The sequence below is a fragment of the Protopterus annectens genome, chromosome 2.part1 (genome assembly GCF_019279795.1).
Source record: "Protopterus annectens isolate FY-2018-M chromosome 2.part1, PAN1.0, whole genome shotgun sequence".
Classification (NCBI taxonomy): domain Eukaryota; kingdom Metazoa; phylum Chordata; order Ceratodontiformes; family Protopteridae; genus Protopterus; species Protopterus annectens.
The window spans coordinates 1,343,643,563-1,343,669,250 of NC_056729.1; the positions used below are offsets into that span (position 1 = coordinate 1,343,643,563).

General features: G+C 38.3%; 1 protein-coding gene across 2 annotated transcripts in view; it reads right to left on the bottom strand.

The window, feature by feature from the left end:
* The window catches only part of SH3TC1 (SH3 domain and tetratricopeptide repeats 1), a 773,464-nt gene that overhangs the window by 289,793 nt on the left and 457,983 nt on the right, over positions 1-25,688 (bottom strand). For both annotated transcript variants that reach the window (XM_044062806.1, XM_044062804.1), the window contains exons 9-10: positions 19,240-19,435; positions 18,350-18,480 (exon numbers count right to left, since the gene is read on the bottom strand). In XM_044062806.1, coding sequence (XP_043918741.1) covers positions 18,350-18,480; positions 19,240-19,435 — 327 coding nt within the window. The remainder of the gene's footprint in view (positions 1-18,349; positions 18,481-19,239; positions 19,436-25,688) is intronic.

Consider the following 25,688-nt stretch of genomic DNA (forward strand, 5'->3'; position numbering starts at 1 on the left):
TGTATGTATGAGGTAACATGTATGAGTGTTATGTAGCTGGGAGGTCACAATAGAGAGGTTAGGTAAAGGGATAGTGTAGGTGCGTGTGCATGTGTATGTGTGCAGCGTGCGCAGGCAGGCGTGTGTGTGTGTGTGTGTGTGTGTGTGTGAAGGTGCTTGTGGGTGTATGTATGTGAGTGCATACTTCTAAACTAAGCAGAAACTTCACAGTGTGGAGGGTGTAAAGTTCAATCCTTGAATGCACCTACTTCACTAATAAAAATCGAACTGTAAAAATGCGTAAGTACATAAGTACTACAAAATAATAAAATAGAAGTAGTCCACAGTTGAGGTAAAAATGGAATATCCTTTACTGTAACACACAAACAAGTGATCCTAGTTGAGTATAATGAAAAACATTAAAGACATAAAATGATTTATATCTAAGCAGGTTATTTGGAGCAAGGCAGTGACTTCGAGGGATACCACAGATTTTTCTTTTTGAGTGCATACCTCTCAACCTCTTACCACAGGAAATATGGATAAAGGCATAAATAATGGGCAGACAAAGTCCTAAAATGGGGACAATTTTTAAATGTTGTTCTGATAAAGTTAGAAAGCTGATAGACTATCAGGTTTTGCATTAGCATGAATTTTCTGAAAGGAATGACCTCTGAAAATGAAATGTATGTCATTATTTTCTGAGATTAATCCTTAATGATTAGCCAGAAAGCCAAAAATTTTATGAGGCAGAGACCAAAATAATGAGGCAAAAATCTGGACTTCCTGCAAAAGGTATATGTGAGTGTGATCCAGTGAGAGAGCTGTGTGTGTGTGCATATGGGTGAGTATGTATCTGAATGCGATCCAGTGGGAGAGCTGTGGGGGAACTGTCATACCCGCATACTCTCGTAGACTAACAAGCAAATCCTGCAATATTGGGGGACCACTAGACACCAGGGATATATCTTTAACAACATGCCTCAATGGCACTTAAAAAACCTATTGAACAGGGGGAAACACTAGCCATCCAGGATAACTTCCATCTCACATCAGGATGACACGCACACAGGAGCCCATCAAAATCACACCAACAACTAATCCAAAAGTCATTCGTTATTTGCTTATATTGTGACATAATTCTTGACAAAGGTGGGCTTCTGCTCAAGATTAGTTTCATTACAGCTTTAGAGATAGACTTCCGAGAGCTCCATCATGTCCTTCTTCATATAAGCTTAGTGGATGCTTCACAACTCATTCATACCTACACGACCCTTGACCAGTTTCATATTCATACTTGGAGTAAGGGCACTTGAAAGCCTTAGAAATATGGAGAATTCTAGTACCTGAAAGACAGCAGAATGTTGCTCTGCCTTTGCACAGCCTTGTGAATTCAACATTGGTGTCCTTTACTGTGCAATCACCTATAACAAGTATGTTATCACGGTGTATGGACTGCTCTAATAATCTGTAAGGTATGGCCAAACCACTCTGGTGACACTTGAGGTGGTGGTGGTGGTGGTGGAAGAAGCTATATGTGGCATTTAATAGGTGTTACTGCATTGCTGAGGTTTGGTTATAGTGCAAGTATTTATAGGAAGTTGCCTAGAAGGCCTTTATGGTCTTGGGAGTGACTTTTTAACACCGCACCATAAGACGGTTATATGTTTGTCTTGAAGTGTTTGGGTACAGCATTACTATAAGGGGAAATGTTTTGCCATTTGACAGCCTGTTGTCTACTGGTTATGTACCTGTCAAACCAACCATGAGCTGCTGACTGTAGGCCTAGGGAGAACAGTTTGTATATTAATGTTTTTTGTGGGAGCCAGTGTCAAATGCTTTGGAGAAATTGCATAATTATTCAGATACTACATTTTCACTGTTCCTGGTCTGGGTTACGGATGCTACAAAGTTGAGGAGGGGACTGAGGCTGTCAAAAAGCATGCTGATTAGGTGATAGCAAGTTATTTCTCTGATGTAGTTAAGTAATTGTGATTGGACACATTTCTGAAATAGTTTTCATAAAAGGAATATGATGGCTAATGGTATGTGATTAGAGAGATCAGTAGATTTACTGCCTTTATGTTGGGGTAAGATGTGGGATATTTTCCATTTAGCAGATCTCTCTAATTATTGGCCCATTGCCATTCTCTCACCCCTAGCCAAAATCTTACAGAAATGTATCCATAAGCAGCTCATAGACCACCTCACTGCAAATAACCTCTTGTCTAGTTCACAGCACGGTTTCTGTCCAAAACACAGTACATCCACAGCCCTCATAAGTTTTACTAACTACATCAACCTCCTCAAAAACAATAGACAACTAGTCTCTACTATATTCCTTGATATGTCCAAAGCTTTTGATACGGTATCCCACCAACTACTACTCAACACTCTAGCCTCCTTCAGCCTCAACTCTACACCTCTAAACTGGTTCTTTAGCTACCTTACTAATTGACAACAGGCAACTAAATGGGATAATAAACTCTCCACACTCCTCTCAGTTTTTGTTGAGGTTCCTGAGCGTTCCATCCTTGGCCCTCTCCTTTTTATTATATTCACAAATAGTCTAAACACTGCCACTAAATCTGCTTCTATTATTCAATATGCTGACAACGCTACTCCTATTTGCTCTGCTCCCACACCCCAAGAACTCCAAGATAAACTGCAAAAGTCATTTCTAGATATTTAAAATTATCTAAATGATCTTCAACTCATCCTAATCCCAAACAAAACAAAATTAATGGTCTTGTCTAACAGTAAAAACAAAGCAAAACCACCTCCTCTCTCCATCTACTCCACTAATGGCACTATAATAAAAGCAGCTAACCAAACAAAACTACTTGGTGTCACGATAGACAACAACCTAACATTCAATAAACACATATCACTCACAATAAAGAAAGTTCACATCAAACTTGGTGCTCTATATAGGGCCAAACCTTACCTAATTGAAAATGCCAGACTAGCTACAGCCAGATCCCACCTCCTATCTACTCTTATCTACTGTTCTCAACTTTTCTCTAACCTTCACAAGTCTGATTTACATCTACTTGATTCTTGCTATAACAAAATAGCAACATTTTCTGCTAATATACCCAACAGGACCCATAATTGTCTTGCTCTTCAAAAATGACACTGGCTTGAATTTCCCAATCTGTTATTGCTCAATCAGCTCACCACTGCCCACTGTATTATCCACAAAGCTGAAGACTGCCCTGCGCTCTCCAACCTAGTGCAACTAAATAAAACCCCAGGACTCTTAGATCATCCGATAAATTTATACTCAAGGTTACAAAGTCCCATAATTACTTCGGTTGGGAGGGCACAGGCCCCACATTGGGGGGGTGTGGGGGGCGTAGCCCACTACTTAGTTTGAGTACACATTGTCTTCTGGAGAGAGTTAGTCATTGGTATTGCAACTATACATGTCTATTGTCTAACTATATATACTAACTCCAGGATCGCACTACAGTGGGGAAAAGGGCATATACCTTTTACTTGCCTTGCAGTACTCTACACAGTACCATATACACTAACTGCAGTTCAATGAAATGAGATTTAGTGAAATGAGTTTTCAGTCATTTGTGTTTTCAGAGAAGTGGTTGGGGTGAAATGAAATTCAGTGAAATAAGATTCAACAAAACAAAGTAGACCCATATATATATATATATATATATATATATATATATATATATATATATATATATAATCTACATAATTGCATATTGTTGAAAGACAACTTCTCAGATGGGTAAAAAAGCTGGTACAGCTGACTAAAAATCAGCTAATTCTGTTTGAGCTCAAGGTACAGTGGGGATTGGGGAATTTGCCTTTTCCCCAGTGTAGTGCAATTTCAGAGTCGGTACATCTAATTACCAGGGGGTGTGGGGGTGCACGGAAGCTTGCCCCACTGCAAAAGACATGTTTTAAAATATTTTTTCTTTTGATTGGTTGCAGATTTGTTGAATTTTCAGTGAATGGTCATGCACACACATATACCTACACAGACACACACACACACACACATATATATATATATATATATATATATATATATATATATATATATATATATATATATATATATATATATATATACAATAGACATATATGTATATATGATTCTGTAAGCAAGCATTGAATGTTTTTGATTAATAAAATATCAATAAAAAATATCAGTGTACAACACAGCATAAATGCATAAATTCCTGAATATGCTTTAATATTTTTCTCAGCCCATTGCAGTTGAAGCTTTGTCATTCAGTCTTTCTTGATTAATATTCTGTGTCTCGACAACAAAACTTTCAATCACATCTAGTGCAGCCATATCTAAACATATATATGTATGTATGTATGTTATCTACATGATAATATATGAGTGAAAGACATTTCATCTAGTTGCCTTTTCCTTGCAGAATCATTCAATGAAGTGGGGGTTGAATTGGGTGGCGATGCTCATACAAAAGGTTTACAGTGTTAGTTTGTGTGGTATTGTGATCAGGGCTGGGTAGCTGATTTACTGATGACAGAAGTGTTTGGGGTTGTTTTAATTTGTGGCTTGCTGTTTTGTATAATATGATTTCTTAGATTTAATCTTTTTTGTTTGACACTGAGTCATTTGTATTCTTATAAGTTAGCTCCATTTTGTTGAGGTTCCAGGTATTTCAGCCTTTAGCTCTCAGGTTCATAAATTCTTGAGCTTGTCTAGTTAGCCAGAGGGGGCTGGATTTAGTTTAACTCTTTTAGCTCTAAATGGTACATATATGTTTAATATGTTTAGAAAAGTTGTGTTAAATAGTGAGGCAGCTTCTTCTAAATGTAATATTTTCCAGTTAACAGATTTTAGATCTGAAATGAATCTGTCTTCTTGGTAGGACACACGTTGTAACTGTCAAGACTTTTACAGAATGTCCAGATGTTTACTTCATATTTTTGGTCTGTTTCACAAAAAATATGCAGTTCGCTGACAAATCTCTTAGGACTGAAGTAACTGAATAATGGCATACGTTTGAGTCTCAGATTTAATATCCTTCAGAAAATGTATGCTAACAGAAGACCTGTTATTTTAGCAACTTTCTGAGTTTGTAAGAGAAACATTTAAAATCTGTCCCAACCCCTGGGCCCTTGTCTCCCCATTATTCTTGACCCCATACAGATTTCTTGCACTTAGGGCTTGAGAGGTAGGATATATTGTACACATGGTTGTTGTGGTGCTGTTTCTGAGTGCTGTTTCTACCTTTTATGGAGTGACGGTAGGAGCTACTGTCAACCATGCCAGGAGAAGTAGTGCAGTGGACGTATGACTTGTGCTAGCACAGCTAGCCGAAATTTTGTAGATAATTATATGTCATTTGTATATCAAAGTGATTTGCACAGATGCTTGTACTGAACATGTATTTGTGAGGTTTGCTTGTGTTAAAATGTTTCAACAGTGCACTCTGCTAGAATGAAAAGAAATGTACATGTATTATTGTAACTGAATTAAATGTATATGTTTTAACAAAGGATACTGGGACAACAGAGGTTAACCAGCTAGCTTACTTTAAGAAAAATAAGGGAATTGTAAATGAGCTGTCATACCATTAAAACGTCATCCCATGGTGCTGAATAGGACCAGAGACATTGGGTCTGGAAGAAGCCTTTGTTCATTAGCTCAGTAAAAAGTGGGGAAGCTCCAGGTACTGCCATAAACATTTAGATGCATATTGTAGACGTCTGTGCTAGTAAAGATGTGCAGCAGGTAAGGATGATAAAAGATAATGAAGGAAACGTACTCACAAGCGAGGAGAGTGTGTTGAGCAGATGGAAAGAGTACTTTGAGGGGTTGATGAATGAAGAGAATGAGGGGGAGAGAAGGTTGGATGATGTGTGGATAGTGAATCATGAAGTGCAGTGGATTAGCAAGGAGGAAGTAAGGATAGCTATGAAGAGGATGAAGAACGGAAAGGCTGTTGGCCCAGATGATATACCTGTGGAAGCATGGAGGTGTTTAGGTGAAATGGCAGTGGAGTTTTTAACTAGATTGTTTAATGAAATCTTGGAAAGTGAGAGGATGCCTGAGGAATGGAGAAAAAGTGTTTTGGCACCGATTTTTAAGAATAAGGGTGATGTGCAGAGCTGTAGTAACTACAGAGGGATTAAACTGATCAGTCACAGCATGAAGTTATGTGAAAGAGTAGTGGAAGTTAGGTTAAGAAGGGAGGTGATGATTAGTGATCAGCAGTATGGCTTCATGCCAGGAAAGAGCACTACAGATGTGGTGTTTGCTCTGAGATTGTTGATGGAGAAGTAAAGAGAAGGTCAGAAGGAGTTGCATTGTGTCTTTGTGGATTTAGAGAAAGCATATGACAGGGTGCCTAGAGAGGAGTTGTGGTATTGTATGAGGAAGTTGGGAGTGTCCGAGAAGTATTAAGAGTGGTACAGGATATGTACAAGGGTAGTGTGACAGCGGTGAGGTCTGTGGCGGGAGTGACTGATGCGTTTAAGGTGGAGGTGGGATTACATCACGGATCAGCTCTGAGCCCTTCCTTATTTGCAATGGTGATGGACAGGTTGACAGACGAGATTAGACAGGAGTCCCCGTGGACTGTGATGTTTGCAGATTGCATTGTGATCTGTAGTGAGAGTAGGGAACAGGTGGAGGAGACCCTGGAAAAGTGGAGATATGCACTAGAGAGAAGAGGAATGAAAGTCAGCAGGACTAAGACAGAATATATGTGTGTGAATGAGAGTGAGGATAGAGGAATGGTGAGAATGCAGGGAGTAGAGGTGGTGAAGGTGGATGAGTTTAAGTACTTGGGATCAACAGTTCAGAGTAATGGTGAGTGTGGAAGAGAGGTGAAGAAGATAGTACAGGCAGGATGGAGTGGGTGGAGAAGAGTGTCAGGAGGGATTTGTGACAGACTAGTACCAGTAAGAGTGAAAGGGAAGGTCTACAAGAGGGTAGTAAGACCAGCTATGTTATATGGGTTGGAGACAGTGGCACTGACAAAAAGGCAGGATTTAGAGCTTGACGTCGCAGAGTTGAAGATGTTAAGGTTTGCACTGGGTGTGACGAGGATGGACTGGATTAGGAATAACTATATTAGAGGGTCAGCCCAGGTTGGAAGGTTTGGAGACATAGCCAGAGAAGCAAGATTACATTGGTTTGGACATGTTCTGAGGAGCGATGCAGAGTATATTGGGAAAAAGATGCTAAGGATGAAGCTGCCAGGAAACAGGAAAAGAGGAAGGCCTAAGATAAGGTTTATGGATGTGGTGAGGGAGGACATGCAGGTGGTTGGTGTGACAAAGCAAGATGCAGAGGACAGGAAGAAATGGAAACCGTTGATCTGCTGTGGCAACCCTTAATGGGAGCAGCCAAAAGAAGAAGAAGAAGAAAGAAGATTGTAGCCATCTATGCTAAATTCCTGTCTCAACTTCAAAGGGGAATACTGTGAAAACCTAGAGTCAGGTAACCAGATGAGGTCATTCTGCAAGCCATCTTGAGTATTATATTTTACAGGGAACAATCTCAGAGTATTGAGTATTCTGTTTTGGGGAACCTGACTAGAAAGACTGATCACGTATTTCATTGTGCCTTGCTCTATCAAGTAAGTTATTAGGGAATAGTAATTCTAGATTCAGTCAGGAAAATAGTGAAGCTTAGTTTCGAGATTGTTTTTTTTATTTGTATGTCTGTCCATCAATGTTATTTTCAATATTTCCTCTGATTTGAACTCTGCAATTTACTGTAAGTATACATTTAGTATTTTCTTGTTCTTTCATTATTTATTAATCAATATATTTAAACTTTTCATTATGGCTGGTCTTTTTTTAGAAAATATTTAAGCTTTGAGAGTATTTGCACATATCTACTTGGTGATGACTCTGGCCACTCCTGAAAACCTTGTGGTTTGGTCAACATTACCATTTGTATTAATATTAACTTCACTCAACATAATTGGATGCCCTTTTAAGAGCCTTAAAGTAACTTACTGGTGGCAGGGCATCTACCTTATAGTCTGGGCAAAGTTGGTAGAACAGATAATCTGTGCCAGCCTTTCCCATGTGTGTGTGTGTGTGTGTGTGTGTGTGTGTGTGTGTGTGTGAAAATGAAATCTCAAAGAGTGTGTGTGTTAGCTACTTGGGGTAGGGACAGAAAGCACTGGTTTCACAGTACCAGTGGGGAGCCTTATTAGGGACCTGGGGAAAGGAAGTTGAGTGTGTGCCCTGTATGCTCTTAAGGGAAATTGTGCATGATGCAGAGGGGTCTGAATCTGGAAATATTGAGGGTACTCATTTGTATTCCACATGCATGTCCCTATCCAGTGTCAGTGGAGAGGATTCAGGCTCCTTGATTACTGTCCCAGAGAGGGGTCGTCACATATGGCAAAGATGGAGAGGTGATGATCTTATCCAGTGTGTTAGTGAAACTCCAGTCACTGGTACATTTGCTGTCACTGTGTTTATTATACCTAGTTGGGGAGGTGATTAGTTTGGTAAAACCATATAAATCTATAGTATTGTTGGTGGGTTTATTGTCAGTGGCTGCCCATTCAATGTTTAGATCAGCCATAATTACGGTTTCATGTGTAGTGTTTGCTGACACCCAGGAGAAGAATTCCTCAGCTTTGTCTGTATTATTACTAGGGGACATATAAATTCCTGTTATAAAATTGACCTGTACTTATTAAGTTTTAGCTGAGATATAAGAATTTCAAGATTTTAGATTGATGGTGTTCTTTGGGGGGTAGGGATTCACAAAGGTTGAGTGAGTTCTTGTATAAGATGGTTACTCCACCTGCTTTTTTCTTTGTTCTGTCTAATTTGCATAAGTTATAACCTGGTGGTAATATCTGCTCATCTTTGATTTCTTTTTTTGAGCCAGCTTTCAGTAGCTGTTACTATGTCTGGAGAATAGTGGGAAATCCAAGCATAAAAGTCTTGTAGTTTGTTTGTAATACTTCTAAGGTTAACATTGAAAAGGCCATGGAATTTTTAGGTTGATGTATATTAATAGGTGTGCCTGGATTTTAATTGGGAAGGGTACTTTGGTGTGGATGTAATGGGCCATGGTTTTGATGAATATCCCCACACTGCTGCAGAAATGTAAGGAAGCAGATATTATATGGGACCCACTTGCATGTAATTTTTTTTGGACCTGGCTTTTCAAATATGGCGATACTTGGGTGGTAAATTTTTGACTTGTTGGATAAAGGCAGGAGTGCCTGTGGTTGATAGAAAGTTGCTGTAAAGTCAGAGGTGGTAAGAGGCTAACTGGGTAGGGAGTATTAGAAGTATCACAGTAAGGAAATGTACTAAAATGTATTATAATCCTAGCTGAGTGAGGCAGAACTGCTTATTTTAAGTATAGAGTTGTAAATTGGCATATAGGCTGGAAATGAAAAAAATGAGAGAATTGAGATAGGATGGAAGTGGGAGAAGAAATAGATTTGAGATAGGTGGCTGTGTAACTTTAGTAGACGTATGAGATATACAGGTTTGCAATTCAGAAGAATAGTGGTGTATGAAAGTGTTTGTGTTTAATTATCTATTTATTTTACATTTCTTTACCGGGAAAGTCCAATTGGACACAGGTCCATTTTCAGTGGAGGCCCGGGGAGAAAAGCTCCAGATTAAATACATACAACAGTCAGTAAGAAATAAACAAAACAGAATCAGTGAATATCAAGTTATAACATAGTAAAACAGCTCCAGATAATACACATCAGTCAGGAAGAATTGCACAAATCATAATAGCATGCAGTACATAGTAAAACAATATACAGTCTTAAGAACAATATTGATGGGACTACTATAGAAATCACACTTAGAAGAGGAATCACTCATATGATTACTTTAAATGGGTTACATGATATGCTACACTCATTGTGGGAGTGTGAGATGTAGGTATTCATGTTGTTACTAGGTAAAAGGGGTGAAGGAGCATAACAGAGTACTGAGCACTGTGAAGCTGAAAAATAGAAAAGGACATTTTTAGCGAATTTAATGACAAAAGGGTGAAAATAAAGTAGAGATTTGTTGATCAATACAAGAAAACAGAAGGGTTAGTTCTGTAGATAGTGCAGGATTTTGTAAAGGCCTATCGGATTAAGATGGAGAATAGATTGTTAAGTAGTTGTTTACCCTGGGGAGGCACAGGAGCATAGCCAGTTGTTCATGTAGTGTGTTTTGAGGAGCTTTTCAAATTGTGTGGTGCTAATGAAAGTCAGGTGGCTAGGTAGGGAATTCCAAGCCTTAAAAATAGAGTAGCTGAAGAGAGACTTCCCAGCATCATTATTATGTTATTATGTTTGATGACATCTAGGAGGTTTTGGGTGCTAGATCTTAAGTTTCTTTTTGTAGAATAAGGTAGAATTATTTTCTGGAGTGCTGGAGATGATAAGTTAGAGACAAAGGTTCTTAAGTTTCTTTTTGTAGAATAAGGTAGAATTATTTTCTGGAGTGCTGGAGATGATAAGTTAGAGACAAAGGTACAGGGTTAGAAATAAAGGAGTGTTTGAGCTAAGTATAATGAGTTATGCTATGACTTATTTTATTCAGTGCAAAGATTATGATAGGTAGCCTTCACTTGTTATGCAGATATTTGCCAAAAAGACTGTTAAATACAACAGATACTGATGTACAGTGTGACCAGCTAGTTAAGAAATTGCACCGTAGATATTACTAAAATAACTCTAAATTATAAAACAGAGAAATGACTGCATTGTAGGCAAAATATTGGCATCTCCAGTTGATGTTTCTTCCTATATGACCAGCTGACAAAGGCTCACACTTGTAATGATAATAACCTTGTATTATATATTAAAACCATTTATTATCTTACATTTAAGTAGAAATAAACAGAAGTTAATTAAAAATGGATGGACAGACAGAAAATCTAAAGAACAGCAAACAATTAAAAAAAACATTTTGAGAATATTATGGGTAAAAAAGCTTATATTTAATCAAAATATTCTCAATCGATTTTATTTATTTGGTTATTCACTTATTTAACAGGGTAGCAAACTGGCCCAGAGACCCTTTGCTGTCACCACCCAAGCAGGAAAGTACAGCAGTATGATTACTTAGGTATACAGTTTACAAAGGTCATTACAAATAATGGTTAAGAATAGTCAGGTATAGGCAAGAGCTACATTTTCTGTAACACAGAATCAGTAAATAATGGTGATATTTTGTAGTCAAACTGTTTAGGTGCAAGGATATATAAATGGGAGGCTTGATCAATATAAGACAATTTCTAGGCTTAAAGGCTTATGGGGTTGTCCAGATGAAACATGCAGGTTAAAGCTAACATTAAAGTTAATTATTTCTCTATTGCTTTGTTTAGAAAGGTTTATGGGTGCCCCATATAGCACAAAATGGAACGTCTAGTTACCCATGGAATATAATTTCCCTATACACTATTCAGGCATGTTCTCTTTACAATTATGAAATGGCATACTGCACATTTTTCACTAAACATCTGGTGCAGCTTGAAAAGTCCAGAGATTACAGACAAGCATGCTATTAGAGTTAGAAAACACGCTATTTTAAAAGCATTAACTGTTTAGAAAACATGCTATTTTAAAAGCATTAACTGTTTATTTGTGGCATGTAGTTTACTCAAGGGGACCAATGCATGGTACTCAGGCAATGATGGACTACTTTTTGCTTAAAAATATGAAACTGAGTGATCCAGTGCTAAAAACCACATGATATAGAACCTATCATGCCTACTGAATAAACTATCTTATTAAAACTATGCACTGTAATTATCTCCTTCAAAATTAACCTTAGTGAGTAACAGGAAAATAGAAAATCTCTACAAGTGGCATTAAGCTATTTGAAGGCCACTCATTTTAAGCTTGATAGTTCCATATATGTACTTATAACCTATTCAAATGTGCTATGCACTCCATGCTTTATATATAGCATACATAGAATGCATAGCCAACTTAGCCTCAAACTCACCTAACACACCCCCTTCCATGCGGTCATCTTCCCCTACCTTAGACCATTGCACATTTCCTTCACAATATTCACCTACCTGCAACCTCTCCAATACACATACAGACAACTCCACCCTCTTTACCTTTCAACCAGTTTCTATAACTCTCATAAAAAATCTTTTACATAAACTAAAAACTTGTTCCTCCTCAGCCGACAACCTTTCCCCGGAATACCTAAATCTAGCTGCAGATGCAATAGCATACCCAATCAGCATTCTCATTAATAAATCAATAACAGAATCCTGTATCCCTAACTTGTGGAAAATGGGGCATATTATCCCCTTACATAAAGGGGGTAATTCCACTGATGTTACACATTTCCATCCCATAACCATCCTGTCTCTCCTCCCTAAAATCCTTGAAAGATGTATGCATCAACAATTTCTCCACTATCTCTTACAAAATAAGCTAATCACCAATAAGCAACATGGAGTTGGACAGACCACAGCACTTCCACTGCATTACTATAATTTACAGACCCTGTCAATACAGCTCACAGTTATAACAAACTTGTGTCTGCAGTATTTCCCAATCTATCAAAAGACTTTGACATGGTGTCTCACAGTAAAGTCCTCAATCAACTTTCCATCCTGTGTCTGTCATCTCCATATATTCACTGGTTTTCTAGCTACCTTGACAACAGCCAACAAGCTGTAAAATGGCAAGGATCCATCTCTGCATACCTTCCCACTTCCACAGGAGTCCCACAAGGATCCAGCCTTGGACCTCTACTATCCAATATTTTTTATCAATAACCTACATTCATCTTCTTGTGAAGTTACCTTGATTCAATATGCAGACAACTCTACTATCATCTGCTCTTCAAGCAGAAATCACTCAACAAGCTTCATTTCCATTGAAGCCTGGCTTACAAGAACACAACTCCTACTCAGCCCCCCCAAAAAACAAGCTCTTCATCTTTACTCCAAAAACTCACACCCCTAACAAAGCATCTTTTAAAATCATTTTAGTAAATGGCATTGAAAATAAATTAGTCCACCATACCAAACTATTAGGAGTCACATTAGATGATAATCTTAAATGTGGCCTCTACATCCAAAGTAATATCAAGAAAAAACATCAAAAACTAGGCATTGTATACAGAAACAAACATTTTCTGAGCACACCCACAAAAAGTACTTCAGCCAAAACCTAGCTTCTACCCTCCCTACTCTATGGAGCACCAACTCCAACTAATTTACAATCCTCCTTAAAAAATAAACTTGAAAGCTGATACAACAAATTTGCGAAGTTTGCTGCTAATTCATCATCATTTACTCATCACTGTAAAGCTCTGCACACCCTTAGCTGGCTGTAACTCCCCCTCTATCTTACATTCAGCTTATAACACTACGTAAAACTATATGCAAACCATGAGCCCGCCCAGCTCTCAGACCTTTATTTAACATATATTTCCCTAAAAGAACTCTTAGATCAGCAGACAAACAACTTTTCACCATAAATAAACCAAATAAATCCCCTGGACAAAGCCTATACTAATACTCAGCAGGAAAAAATGGAACTCCTTACCTCTAACCACCAGTACTATTTCTAACCTACCCACCTTTAAATGCTCCCTAAAAGAATACTTTACAAAATCTTGGACCTGCTCCTGTGCCAATCCTTGCTGAACTTACTCACTATACTTCACTTACCGCTTTTAACCTAGATCACACCTCACAACCATCTGCAGCCTCCTACTTCACTCCTTTCTTTTGTTTTCCCCACTACCTTACCTAATCCACTTCATCTCTGCAGACCTTTCCTCTACCTCTTTCTCTTTCCTTCCTACTCACCTAATTTACCTGAAGACACCCTACCCTGCACTCTTCTTATATCTCCTTCTCTCCATCCTTACTTCCTTCTATAACTGTAATATGAACACCGTCTCTCATATTAAGACATCAATCAATTTCCTCCTTACTGTCTCTAATAATGCAATCTCTAATGTATATTTAAATATCTTATTATAATTGTCTTAGGCCTCATTTATCATACTAATCTATGTAACAAATAATATGACCACTGAGTTTTTCCGCACATATTTCTCCAACTCAGTGTGTTGAGCAGATGGAAAGAAAGAGTACTTTGAGGGGTTGATGAATGAAGAGAATGAGAGGGAGAGAAGGTTGGATGATGTGGGGATAGTGAATCATAAACTGCAATGGATTAGCAAGGAGGAAGAAAGGATAGCTATGAAGAGGATGAAGAATGGAAAGGCTGTTGGTCCAGATGACATACCCGTGGAAGCATGGAGGTGTTTAGGTGAAATGGCAGTAGAGTTTTTAACCAGATTGTTTAAGGAAATTTTGCAAAGTGAGAGGATGCCTGAGGAATGGAGAAAAAGTGTTTTGGTACCGATTTTTAAGAATAAGGGTGATGTGCAGAGCTGTAGTAACTACAGAGGGATTAAATTGATCAGTCACAGCATGAAGTTATGGAAAAGAGTAGTGGAAGCTAGGTTAAGAAGGGAGGTGATGATTAGTGATCAGCAGTATGGTTTCATGCCGGGAAAGAGCACTACAGATGCAATGTTTTCTCTGAGAGTGTTGATGGAGAAGTACAGAGAAGGTCAGAAGGAGTTGCATTGTGTTTTTGTAGACTTAGAGAAAGCATATGACAGGGTGCCTAGAGAGGAGTTGTGGTATTGTATGAGGAAGTCGGGAGTGTCAGAGAAGTATGTAAGAGTGGTACAGGATATGCACGAGGGTAATGTGACAGCAGTGAGGTCTGAGGTGGGAGTGACAGATGCGTTTAAGGTGGAGGTGGGATTACATCAAGGATCAGCTCTGAGCCCTTTCTTATTTGCCATGGTGATGGACAGGTTGACAGACGAGATCAGACAGGAGCCCCCGTGGACTATGATATTTGCAGATGACATTGTGATCTGTAGTGAGAGTAGGGAACAGGTGGAGGAGACCCTGGAGAGATGGAGATATACTCTAGAGAGAAGAGGAATGAAGGTCAGCAGGACTAAACAGAATATATGTGTGTGAATGAGAGGGAGGATAGAGGAATGGTGAGGATGCAAGGAGTAGAGGTGGCGAAGGTGGATGAGTTTAAATACTTGGGATCAATAGTTCAGAGTAATGGTGAGTGTGGAAGAGAGGTGAAGAAGAGAGTACAAGCAGGATGGAGTGGGTGGAGAAGAGTGTCAGGAGTGATTTGTGACAGATGAGTACCAGTAAGAGTGAAAGGGAAGGTCTACAAGAGGGTAGTGAGACCAGCTATGTTATATGAGTTGGAGACAGTGGCATTGACAAAAACGCAGGAGTTAGAGCTGGATGTGGTACAGTTAAAGATGTTAACATTTGCACTGGGTGGGATGAGGGTGGACAGGATTAGGAATAAGTATATTAGAGGGTCAGCCCAGGTTGGAAGATTTGGAGACAAAGCCAAAGAGGCAAGATTACGTTGGTTTGGACATGTGCTGAGGAGGGATGCTGAGTATATCGGGAAAAAGATGTTAAGGATGAAGCTACCAGGTAACAGGAAAAGAGGAAGGCCTAAGATAAGGTTTATGGATGTGGCGAGAGAGAACATGCAGGTAGTTGGTGTGACAGATCAAGATGCAGAGGACAGGAAGAAATGAAAACAGATGATCCACTGTGGTGACCCCTAATGGGAACAGCTGAAAGATGATGATGATTTCTCCAACTCATGTTATTGTTTTTCACCGCACTTTACTAGGAAACATATATTCTTTTTCTCATTACATTTTTTTCACTCTTATTTTTGGTAGTATAACATGATACTTTGTGATTTAAAATATCTTTATTAGATGTTTTGTAGTGTAACATGATATGTTGTAGTTTAAAATATCGGTACTTTGATTTTTCAAAGACTGTGATAGTGGAGCTTTTCCCCCAGGCCTCTGGTGAAAATGGGCACTTTCTTGTGCAGTTGGACTTTCCCGATAAATAAATGTCAAATAAATAAATAATTAGTATTTCTGTATGTATTACCATGTCTGCCTCAAAGCCACACTAAAGGACTTCCATATACCATATGCTGCTGCATTTATCATAACATTATTAAATGCACCTAACTATGGCTGCACTGGTGGCATAGAAGTATATAGCCCAGAATATGACCCAGGTAACCCAGGAGCTCAGGAAACTTACACAGCAAACAGGGTAAATAGTTGTACCCATGCTGGAGGGAAGTCAAAGACTCCTATGCAGAGCACAAGATCTCCCTGGTGCAGACTGGACAGAGATGACAGCACTAGTGCTGCCTAGATGTGGACAGGATGTCCTGCTGATGTCAAGGTCTTTGTGGAACTGAGGGGTGAAGCAGTGCTAATGCCTTTTAATATACTATGTCTAGGGCATTAATAACCTGCACAAGGAGTAGAGAATTAAAGAAAAATATTCCCTGGCAACAGTATTATATGGCCCCAGCTACCTCAGTTTCTCCCCAGTCCCAAATGTGGATCAGAAATAGTCTGGAGGAGTAATTGCTTATTCAGTAGACACTGTGTATGAGTAGAGGTCCTGGATAAAGTTGATGGTCAGCAGCAGGGAGCAATAATTAGAAGAAAAAAAAAGTGAAGTAAAATAGAGGGTTTACTATCAAAACCTGGAAACTGCATCGGCTGACCAGTCAAATCCTGAATACCTAACAGCGAAAGTCTGGAGAGGTCAAAACTGAATACATTGACACCCGTAGTTTGATGTATTCGACATAGCAGGAGGTGACATCATTCACCCATGCTATGCACATTAACACACTGTTACACTCTACAGTCAACGGTACTTTAATTGTACTACCCCCCCAACACCCTGTACATTAAATATACCAACACTAAGATTGCACACTACAGTGAGGAATGGGCTAATTCCCTGTTCATCACTGAACCACGATCTCCGTCAACAATGTCAAACCCAAATACTCGAACTACACTACCCATTTGTTGTAGTGTACTCAATGTATTTTGGTTCTACATTCTGTCGACTTGAAAAATGCCTTTCAACCACATGCTGGTCGACCAATGCAGTTTCCAGGTATTCATAGTAAGCCAAAATAGAGCTTATCTATACCTTCATATGAAAACAAACATGACACTTACACTGCTTGTGTTTCCTCAAACTTTTACTTTCATTCTCAGCCACCTTTTTTTACACTTAACTCTTTCTCTTCCTCTCCAGTCCATGTTTTCCTGCACTAACTCATCCACTCACTGTCCAGCTGTGATCTCTAGGTTTCAAGCTCTCATTCTTTGGTCAATCTGTGTTTATCTACCCATCCTGCACTACCTTCTAATTTCTTCTCATCTTTTCTTTAAAATGTTGCTTACATTTCAGCATGTCCATCTCATCCCTATTCATTTCCATCTACTATTCTCTTCCTACTAAGCCTGAACATCTCTTACACTCTTTTTCTTTCATGTTTTCACATTGCACTACTTTTCTTCCACATTACTAACTCAGATGTGTTCTGTGCTGTAGGATCATACCAGAAAAATCTGGCACTACTTGTACGTATATCACTTCTCCAGTTTACGCTTCCTCAAAATACATTTGTAATTAAACATTCAACTTAAGATTCTGTGTGAATAATGTTTAAATAAATGCTGAGTAGGATGTGGAATTTGGTGGTTTTATATCTCTCTATCTACGTATATATATATATATATATATATATATATATATATATATATATATATATATCCATGTGCATGTGTGCACACACACTTGTGTGTGTGTGTGTGTGTGTGTATGCATGCATGCATGCCTGTGAGTGAGTGTGTGTGTGTGTATGTGTGTGTGTGTATGTGTGTGTGTGTGCCTTATCCATGTTGACAATTTTGCAGTTTTGCAGAAGAAAACTCCATGTAGGTGAATTTAATATTATCTTACCTATAGAATTTGCATGATCTCCATATATAAGCAAACTAGACTGCTATATGTCATACACAACTGTGTGCATTTGGTGTATTTGAAGAGCATTAATTTCTCAATTAAAACATTTGTTGTATACCTTTGCTAAAAAGTACTTTCGGTAGCTTCACTGAAATGGAAATGGGATCATCAGTGCAAATATTAATTTGAACTACTTTATACAAGTAAACAATAAGGCTTTACTCATGGGGGATGGACATTAAAAATATTGATGATGAAAAGTATTCTGATGGATCTTTAATACATACTATTCATCTGCCTCCTACTTAGCAAAATGTCATTGTTTATAGCACAGAAGCAAATTGTCATACCTAAGTGATCATCTTAACAGGTGGATAAGATTCACTTACCCATCAAATTAACTTTAACTGGTACAATAGGATACCCACAAGCATGGAGGCTAAGCTTCATGTAAATGCCTCATTGAAAAAAGGTATGTGCTATAAAACAGCTAGTTTGTATTCCACATACCCATTCTGTACACAGAGTTGACATCTGTCCTTGACATTTGCTTCAGCAAATTCATTGTGCATTCTTCACTGAAACTGTTTTGTGTGTTGATCAGATATTTTTCATCTTCAAAACACTGCAGGACAGCTGATCTATAAAAAAAGTAAATATAATACAGGTCATTTTCTGCACAAATCATGTATACTGTCTTCTTCGCTATGCATTATTCCATTATTTATTTCTATTTTTGTGTGTCTTCTAGTTTGATTTAATTATCATAGATGTTATTTTTCAGAACATGTTACATAATGTACACTTCATAGGACAGTTGCATGAAAAACATTGTCTAAAGAACAGACACAGTAGTATAGTTTATTGTTACAAAGTCTACACTTATTTTTTTTCATATAGTTTCTGCAGGTGAATTAGATCAGTTGTTACCTTGAAATGTCTTTTAGCATTTAAAGTGGCAAAATATTTGGTTAGACTAAGAACGTATTCAAAAACAAACTATGCAGTTTTGCTTTGCTTTTAACTGTTCATATCAGTTTCACTGTTTAAATAGAATGTGTATTCAGTTTATTTCATTCATTTTTTAAGTGACCGTGTTGTCATAAGCCCTTTTTAGCCACCACCTGGGCCCCAAATGCAAGGATAAATACAATATATCTGGACAGCTTACAGTAGCCAATCAAATTTTTTTTTCTTTTGAAGCATATGAAGTACCAGGAGAAAACCCACTTTGACATGGGAAGGGCACACAAACTTCACAGAGCCAGGAAACAAAGGTCAGACTGGAACACTGGGCATGGAGCTTTAAAGTAAAAAGACCTTAAATCGTGAACCACTATACCATATACAATGCAAAATCATCAGAATACAGTATGGTGGAGTATGGTGGTGTTACTTACAGGAATAAGAAGTCTTCAGGCTTCACATGATTTGTCCTTACAAATCCTGTTTTTCCAGTAGACATATGCCTTCCTACAAACCAGTGCAGACAGCCCACAAGGATGCCAACAATCTCAATACTGTCTCCTCTCTGAAAACTGAGTTCTTCAGGCCCACTTGCTTCATAATCAGTGAGGGATACACAAGATCCTGTAGCTGAATTATAGTATCAAATCAGAAAATAAATAGTGAAAAAAATAAAACAAACTTTCAGAAACAGCTTATTTGTCATGCAGCTTACTTAGGTGCAGGAGCAGTAAGTAACACATCAACATGGAATAGGTCCTTTGCAAACAAGGTGCAATCATTATGATGCAACAAATAAATCCTAATATAAGAGCAGAATTCTTTCTGATATTCAGAAACTAAATCAAATTATAGATGAACAACAGAATGTATGAGTAAGTCACATGCTGTTTCTTTCAATAATAAAACTGTACTTAACAGTGGCAGCACCAGTTTTTCATTCTTAATGGGGTACAATAGGGGCACAGTAGCTAGCTGGTAAGACACATGAAGGGCATCTGAGGACCCCCAAAAAGTATGGAACGCATGGTAACAGTTCATCCACAATCCATTGTTAAACAATGACCATTTCTCTACATTTCCTATGAGATAAAAAATAAATGCCATAGTCTAATAATGTATTTACATATTTTACAAATCCTGTCAATATGCACAAGGAAAATTTAAATTTTTTTGCCCAACAATTATTAGTACACTACAATGTAACAAAGCAAAATGGTAGCGAACATTACAACAAACAGAAGAGTAGGACAAAGACATTTGTGCCTCAGTAAAAATGAAAAAGAAATCTCATAATACAAATTTAGAACAGAAAGTTGTATCTTTTTTGCAAAGTGATCAGACAGTCGCATTTAATTTAAAAACTTATTTCAAACTGTGTGCAAAAACACTCCCAGTCATTTTCTAAACAAAACAAAATACTTTAACATTGAAAAAATGACTTAGCAGGAACAACAGTAGGTCTCTCTTCCCTTGAAATTCCCATGTAGTGGAAATTACAACTGGTAACACATTAAACTACAAGACACCTGCTGTCATTCATAGACAAACAGCATATAGTGAAGCACTACTTGAGATTGTATGTGAAGAATTCAAAAGACAAATGTTTAATGCCTTTACTAACAGCTTAGGATAGCCAAAGGACACAAGTATCTCTTCTCAGGATCAGCCCAGGAGTACTCTCTGGTGAAGTCACTTAGTCACAAACACACTGAAGACAAATGGTGGGGGAATCAAAACCTGTACTACAAGAAGTAGCTAATTAATAGTTTATAACCTTACTCATCTACAGTAAGAGCCCAACAAACTGTTGCAGCCCAAACACCATGCATTTCATACTTGTGTGCCCACAAAACACAAGTTCAATTAAAAATACATTTATAGTTAGAATATTAGTAAACTTGCAGACTTCATGCTGTCCAATTTATTCACAGCTAAAAATAAACACACTGTTAGCATTGAAAAGACAATGAAACCAAGGAGCCTACCCAAAGAACATGGCTCATATGATGATGTTCTTATTTATGACAATTGATTATGTCTTTTATACCATAACTACTCAAAGATGAACACACACACACACACACACACACACACACACACACACACACACACAACCGTCAATTATAACTCCTTGTAGGACTGCATATATTCAAATGTTTGCTTGCAATAAAATAAATGAACAAATACATAAATAATGACTGAAAAGTGCATTTCAGCTCACTACTGTGAGAACCATACATTGTGTCCCATTGCAGCCCATGCCCTCCCAACCTCATTCTTCAAGAATCAGAGACAAACACCCAAAAACCTGGAAAAATGTAACTCTTTGTCTTATATACTTACAAATCTGCATTTACAAACATTCCCTGGACACAAAGTCTGACACTCACAGAAATCCACAAAGAATCCCAGAAAGCCACACATTGTACAAGGAAGAGACAAAAGTAATTCTTAGCATTTGTTCACCCAAATTCTGGACAAAGCCAAAAATAATGAGGGGGGGGGGGTAATCAAGTAAACCAACTGAAGAAAGTATTCCTTTTCATGGGTGATTCAGGAGCGCTCTCTGAATGATATGTTCATAGTCACACACTAGGCAAATTGAGGTGGGAGGATTCAGACCTTGTACTCTTGATTACAGGAAACAATTTGCAAACAGGTTCGAGCCTTAAGTGCCAAACAACTCTAATTCCATTAAAAAGATAACAGAACAACAACAGGTTTTGTATGGATGTACATATTCTTAACAATATGAAAACTACAAAACTCTAATGACTGGCGTTGACTGACTATAATCCTCAGGATATATCAAAAAAAGAAGTTAAAGGAGGCTGGCAGTTTGCGTAGGAGGATTAAGGCTCCAAGCTCTTAGTGAGCTGCCTTCTGTAGTTAAGGGTACAGGGTTTGATTCTTTCTGCCTCCATTTGCCTACTGTGTGACTTAGAGCTTGTCACTTAACCAGACAGTGCTCTTTTAGTTAAAATATGTATTTTCTGATTTATGATGATACTCTGCCTGCCTGGATCTCTGAAACAATCTCAAGTATTTACTTACTAAGGCTGAGTTTTGTTCTGGATGGGAGAGTCTACTGAGTAGAAAAAACTATGCTTGCACTCTGAGCAGGTGAATACTTCAGAAGAGATCAATTAAAAATAATTTTTACTTTTCAGTACTCCAGGGACTAGTTCTCTGGGACACTAGTGGTGGCACAAAATTTCACTGGGGGAGAAATGCCCTTGTGCACACTCCTGAACCTGCAGACATTGAAAATAGGTACAAAGGCCCTTGAAAAGTGGCTACCAATTAGCATAAAATTTGAAAACCAAATAGCACATAACTCTTCCTGCTTTCAGTAGGATTATGGGATACTACTCAGAAATACATGTTTTAAAACGAGATTGAAAAAAAACATGTAAAATATCAGCATACTATCAAGGTACTACCAGCCATGCCAAAATAAATAAGGCAGTGGATTTTTGAGATGTGCCAGCAGAGCTTGCTGGAATTTTGTAAATAATTATGTTATTTGTATATCAAACTGATTTGTACAGATACTTGTGCTGAACATGTATTTGTGAGGTTTGTTTGTGTTAAAATTTATCAACAGTGTACCCTGCTGGAAAGCAAAGAAATGCACATGCATTACTGTAACTGAATTAAATGTATATGTTTCAACAGAGGATACTGGCAAAGCAGAGGTTAGTCACAATCCGGCTGCAGCACACTTTAAAATATATATAAAACTAAATTATGGGTTTAGGGTTAATTTATGGGTTAAGTCATAAAGATGTTATCCAACAGTTTTGAACTTAGCCAGAGATGCAATGTCTGTGCTAAAGAATAGCTTGTAGCTCCTGTAGGAAGGAAAGTGTTTTATGGTTTTATGACTTCAAAGAGATCTGAGCAAAGCTCTTTCTGTATGTGTGGTAACACATAGGTGCTAAACCCTAGCAGCTTCTAGTGTTGAAGAGTGTGGGAAACAGAGTCAGATGACCAGATGTGATATCATTGTATAATCAACTCTGAAAGAATATTTAGATTTTATACTGAGAAGTGTGTCAGGCAGACTGAGCAGGACCACTCACCCAGAAATTATCTTGCCTTGCTCTAATCAGTAAGTAACTTAACCAGGGAACAGTAATTCTTTTAGATTAATCAGGAAAATATAGTGAGATTAGAAGTATGTTTTTTTCTATAACTGTGTGAAACCTCCCATCAGTGTTATTTTTAATATTCCCTATGAATGAATCTCTGGTGTTTACTGTAAATAGACATTTAGCATTTTCTTGTTCTTTTATTATTTATTATTAAATATATTTAAACTTTTCATTGTGGCTGGTCCTTTTAGAGAATACTTAAGCTTTGAGTGTTGTTGTTTGTCTTTCGGCTTTTCTCGGTAAGGGGTCGCCACAGTGGAACTCTGGTCCGCTAATGATTGGCAGTAGATTTTTATGAAATGCTGAGGTGCCAGCTCGACCCCCAACCTTCAACAAAGGCACACCCATTTCCGCACACATGTCTTTTGAACGCTACCCAACCGTGGGGAGGACATGCAGACTCCACACAGAAGGCACTCCCAAGCCCAGCCGAGAATCGAATGGGAGAACCTCTTGCTGTGAGGTAACAACGCTACCGCCGTACCACCACAGCACACTTAAGCTTTGAGAGTATTTGCATATATTTATTTGGTGATAACTCTGGCCATTCCTGAAAGCCTGGCTGTTTGGTCATTACTATTTCTATTAATATTAATTTCACTCAGTATAATTGTGTACCCTTGCAAGAGCCTTAGGTAGCTGGCTTTGTACTGCTTGGTGGCAGTGATAACTACCTTATAGTCTGAGCAGAAGGGAGCATAGCTAGTAAACCTGCACCAGCCTTTCCCAGGTGTGTGTGTGTGTGTGTGTGTGTGTGTGTGTGTGTGTGTGTGTGTGTGTGTGTGCGCGTGTGTGTGCACGCGTGTGTGTGTGTGTGTGTGTGTGTGTGTGTGTGTGTGTGTGTGTGTGTGTGTGAGCTACTTGGAGCAGGGACATGAAGCACTGGTTTCACAGAGAGAGTGGAGGATTACTTGGTTTGGGCACTCAGCTGAGGACTTAATTCTGCATCTGTACTAGTGGGGAGTCTTACTGGGGACCTGGAAGAAGACAGATAGAGACACCCACCTGGATTGAGTGTGTGCCTTGTGTGCTCTTAAGGGGAAATTGTGCTTGATGCAGAGAGGTCTGCATCTGGAAATATTGAATGTATCCATTTGTATTCCAAGTGCATGTCTCTCTCCAGTGTCAGTGATGAGGATTCAGGCTCCTTGATTACTGACCACAGTGTGGGGACGTCACATATTGGTGGCAGTGGTGGCTATCATATATTGGTGGCAGTGGTGGCATCACAACTTTAATGAACGGTATTATGGTATTACAAAATTCTTACACACAATGCCATTTATTTTTATTTCTGAAAAGGGAGATGTAAAATGTGTGCCTCTTTCTATAAATATAGATGCCAGTAGCATGTTGGTCATGTAAGGTAATTTTCTGTGGCCTAGAGTAATCAAGCCTGAAAATAGTGATGACAGCTGTGATGTCTGCCCCTGTGTGTTTCCATGTAATGGCATTAATATTTATACTAGCTGAAGCTGCCCCCTAATAATATAGCATTTCAAGTTTATTAACTTCCTTAACTTTTGTTAGATGAGCATTACAACTATGTGGATTCATCATAAAGAACTTACATTTTCAGCGAATGAAACACAATCACAGTTTATGTTATATCTGTTGTGCTTTGAAGACATACAGGAGATGACTTATTGATTCTTGGGTCATGGAAATACTCAGTTGTCTAGCCATTTAATTCCTTTTACTCCCAACTACTCAGATCTGAATAAGAAAATCAGCTTCACAACATGTGTTATTTTTATCTTCTTTATTAAATTTTACAAATGTTTAGTGCAACATTACTTGGCAGTGCTACAATTTGAGTTGCAACTTTAAGCCCCTCTCTCCTTATCCTCCATGCTCGGGAACAAACAACTAATATATTATATTTATTTAGTAGCAGAGCAGAAGTCTTCAATGTCAAGATCCTTTGTAATCCTGTTGCAATTGATCCCATCCTGATAATGTTAACCCTTTAGTTACAGTACTCATGATATGCAGGCGTTTGTGGTCAACAAAAAAATCCAGACTGTATAAGAGCAGAAAGCTTGTCACTTTGAGTAAATATTTAAGCACTGAACTCTACACACTCAGCTCACCCTACCCATGCATGCTCACCCTAATTCAGCCTCTAACTCTAACACTACACATTAATTCACAAAGAAGCCCTTTTCCCTAACAGTACCACTAATCAAGACACTTGGACACTCACGCACACACACACACACACACACACACACACGCATAGACGCACACACACACACACACACACACACACACACACACACACACACACACACACACACACACACACACACACACACACACACACACACACACACACACACACACACACACACACACACACACACACACACACACACACATCATCACACATGAATAGCACTATATCTATCCAATACTCTATCCCTTACTCTAATCCTAGCCCAAAACACTCTCACACACTCACACACCCAAACATCCACATATGCACCCACACCATACCTCTCAACCTCTTAGCACAACAATTCTGGACAACTCTTAAAATAATGGGGGATCAAAGGCCCAAAAATGTGACCAGATTTTAAGTATTACTCTTGTTAGAATAAAAAGTTTTGTATTACAAAACATTTTTGGAGGATATGAAGTTTGTAACTCAAACATCTTTTCATTTAATGATTTCAGTCCTTGATAATTTGCGAAAAACACAAACGTTTTGAAGAACAGGA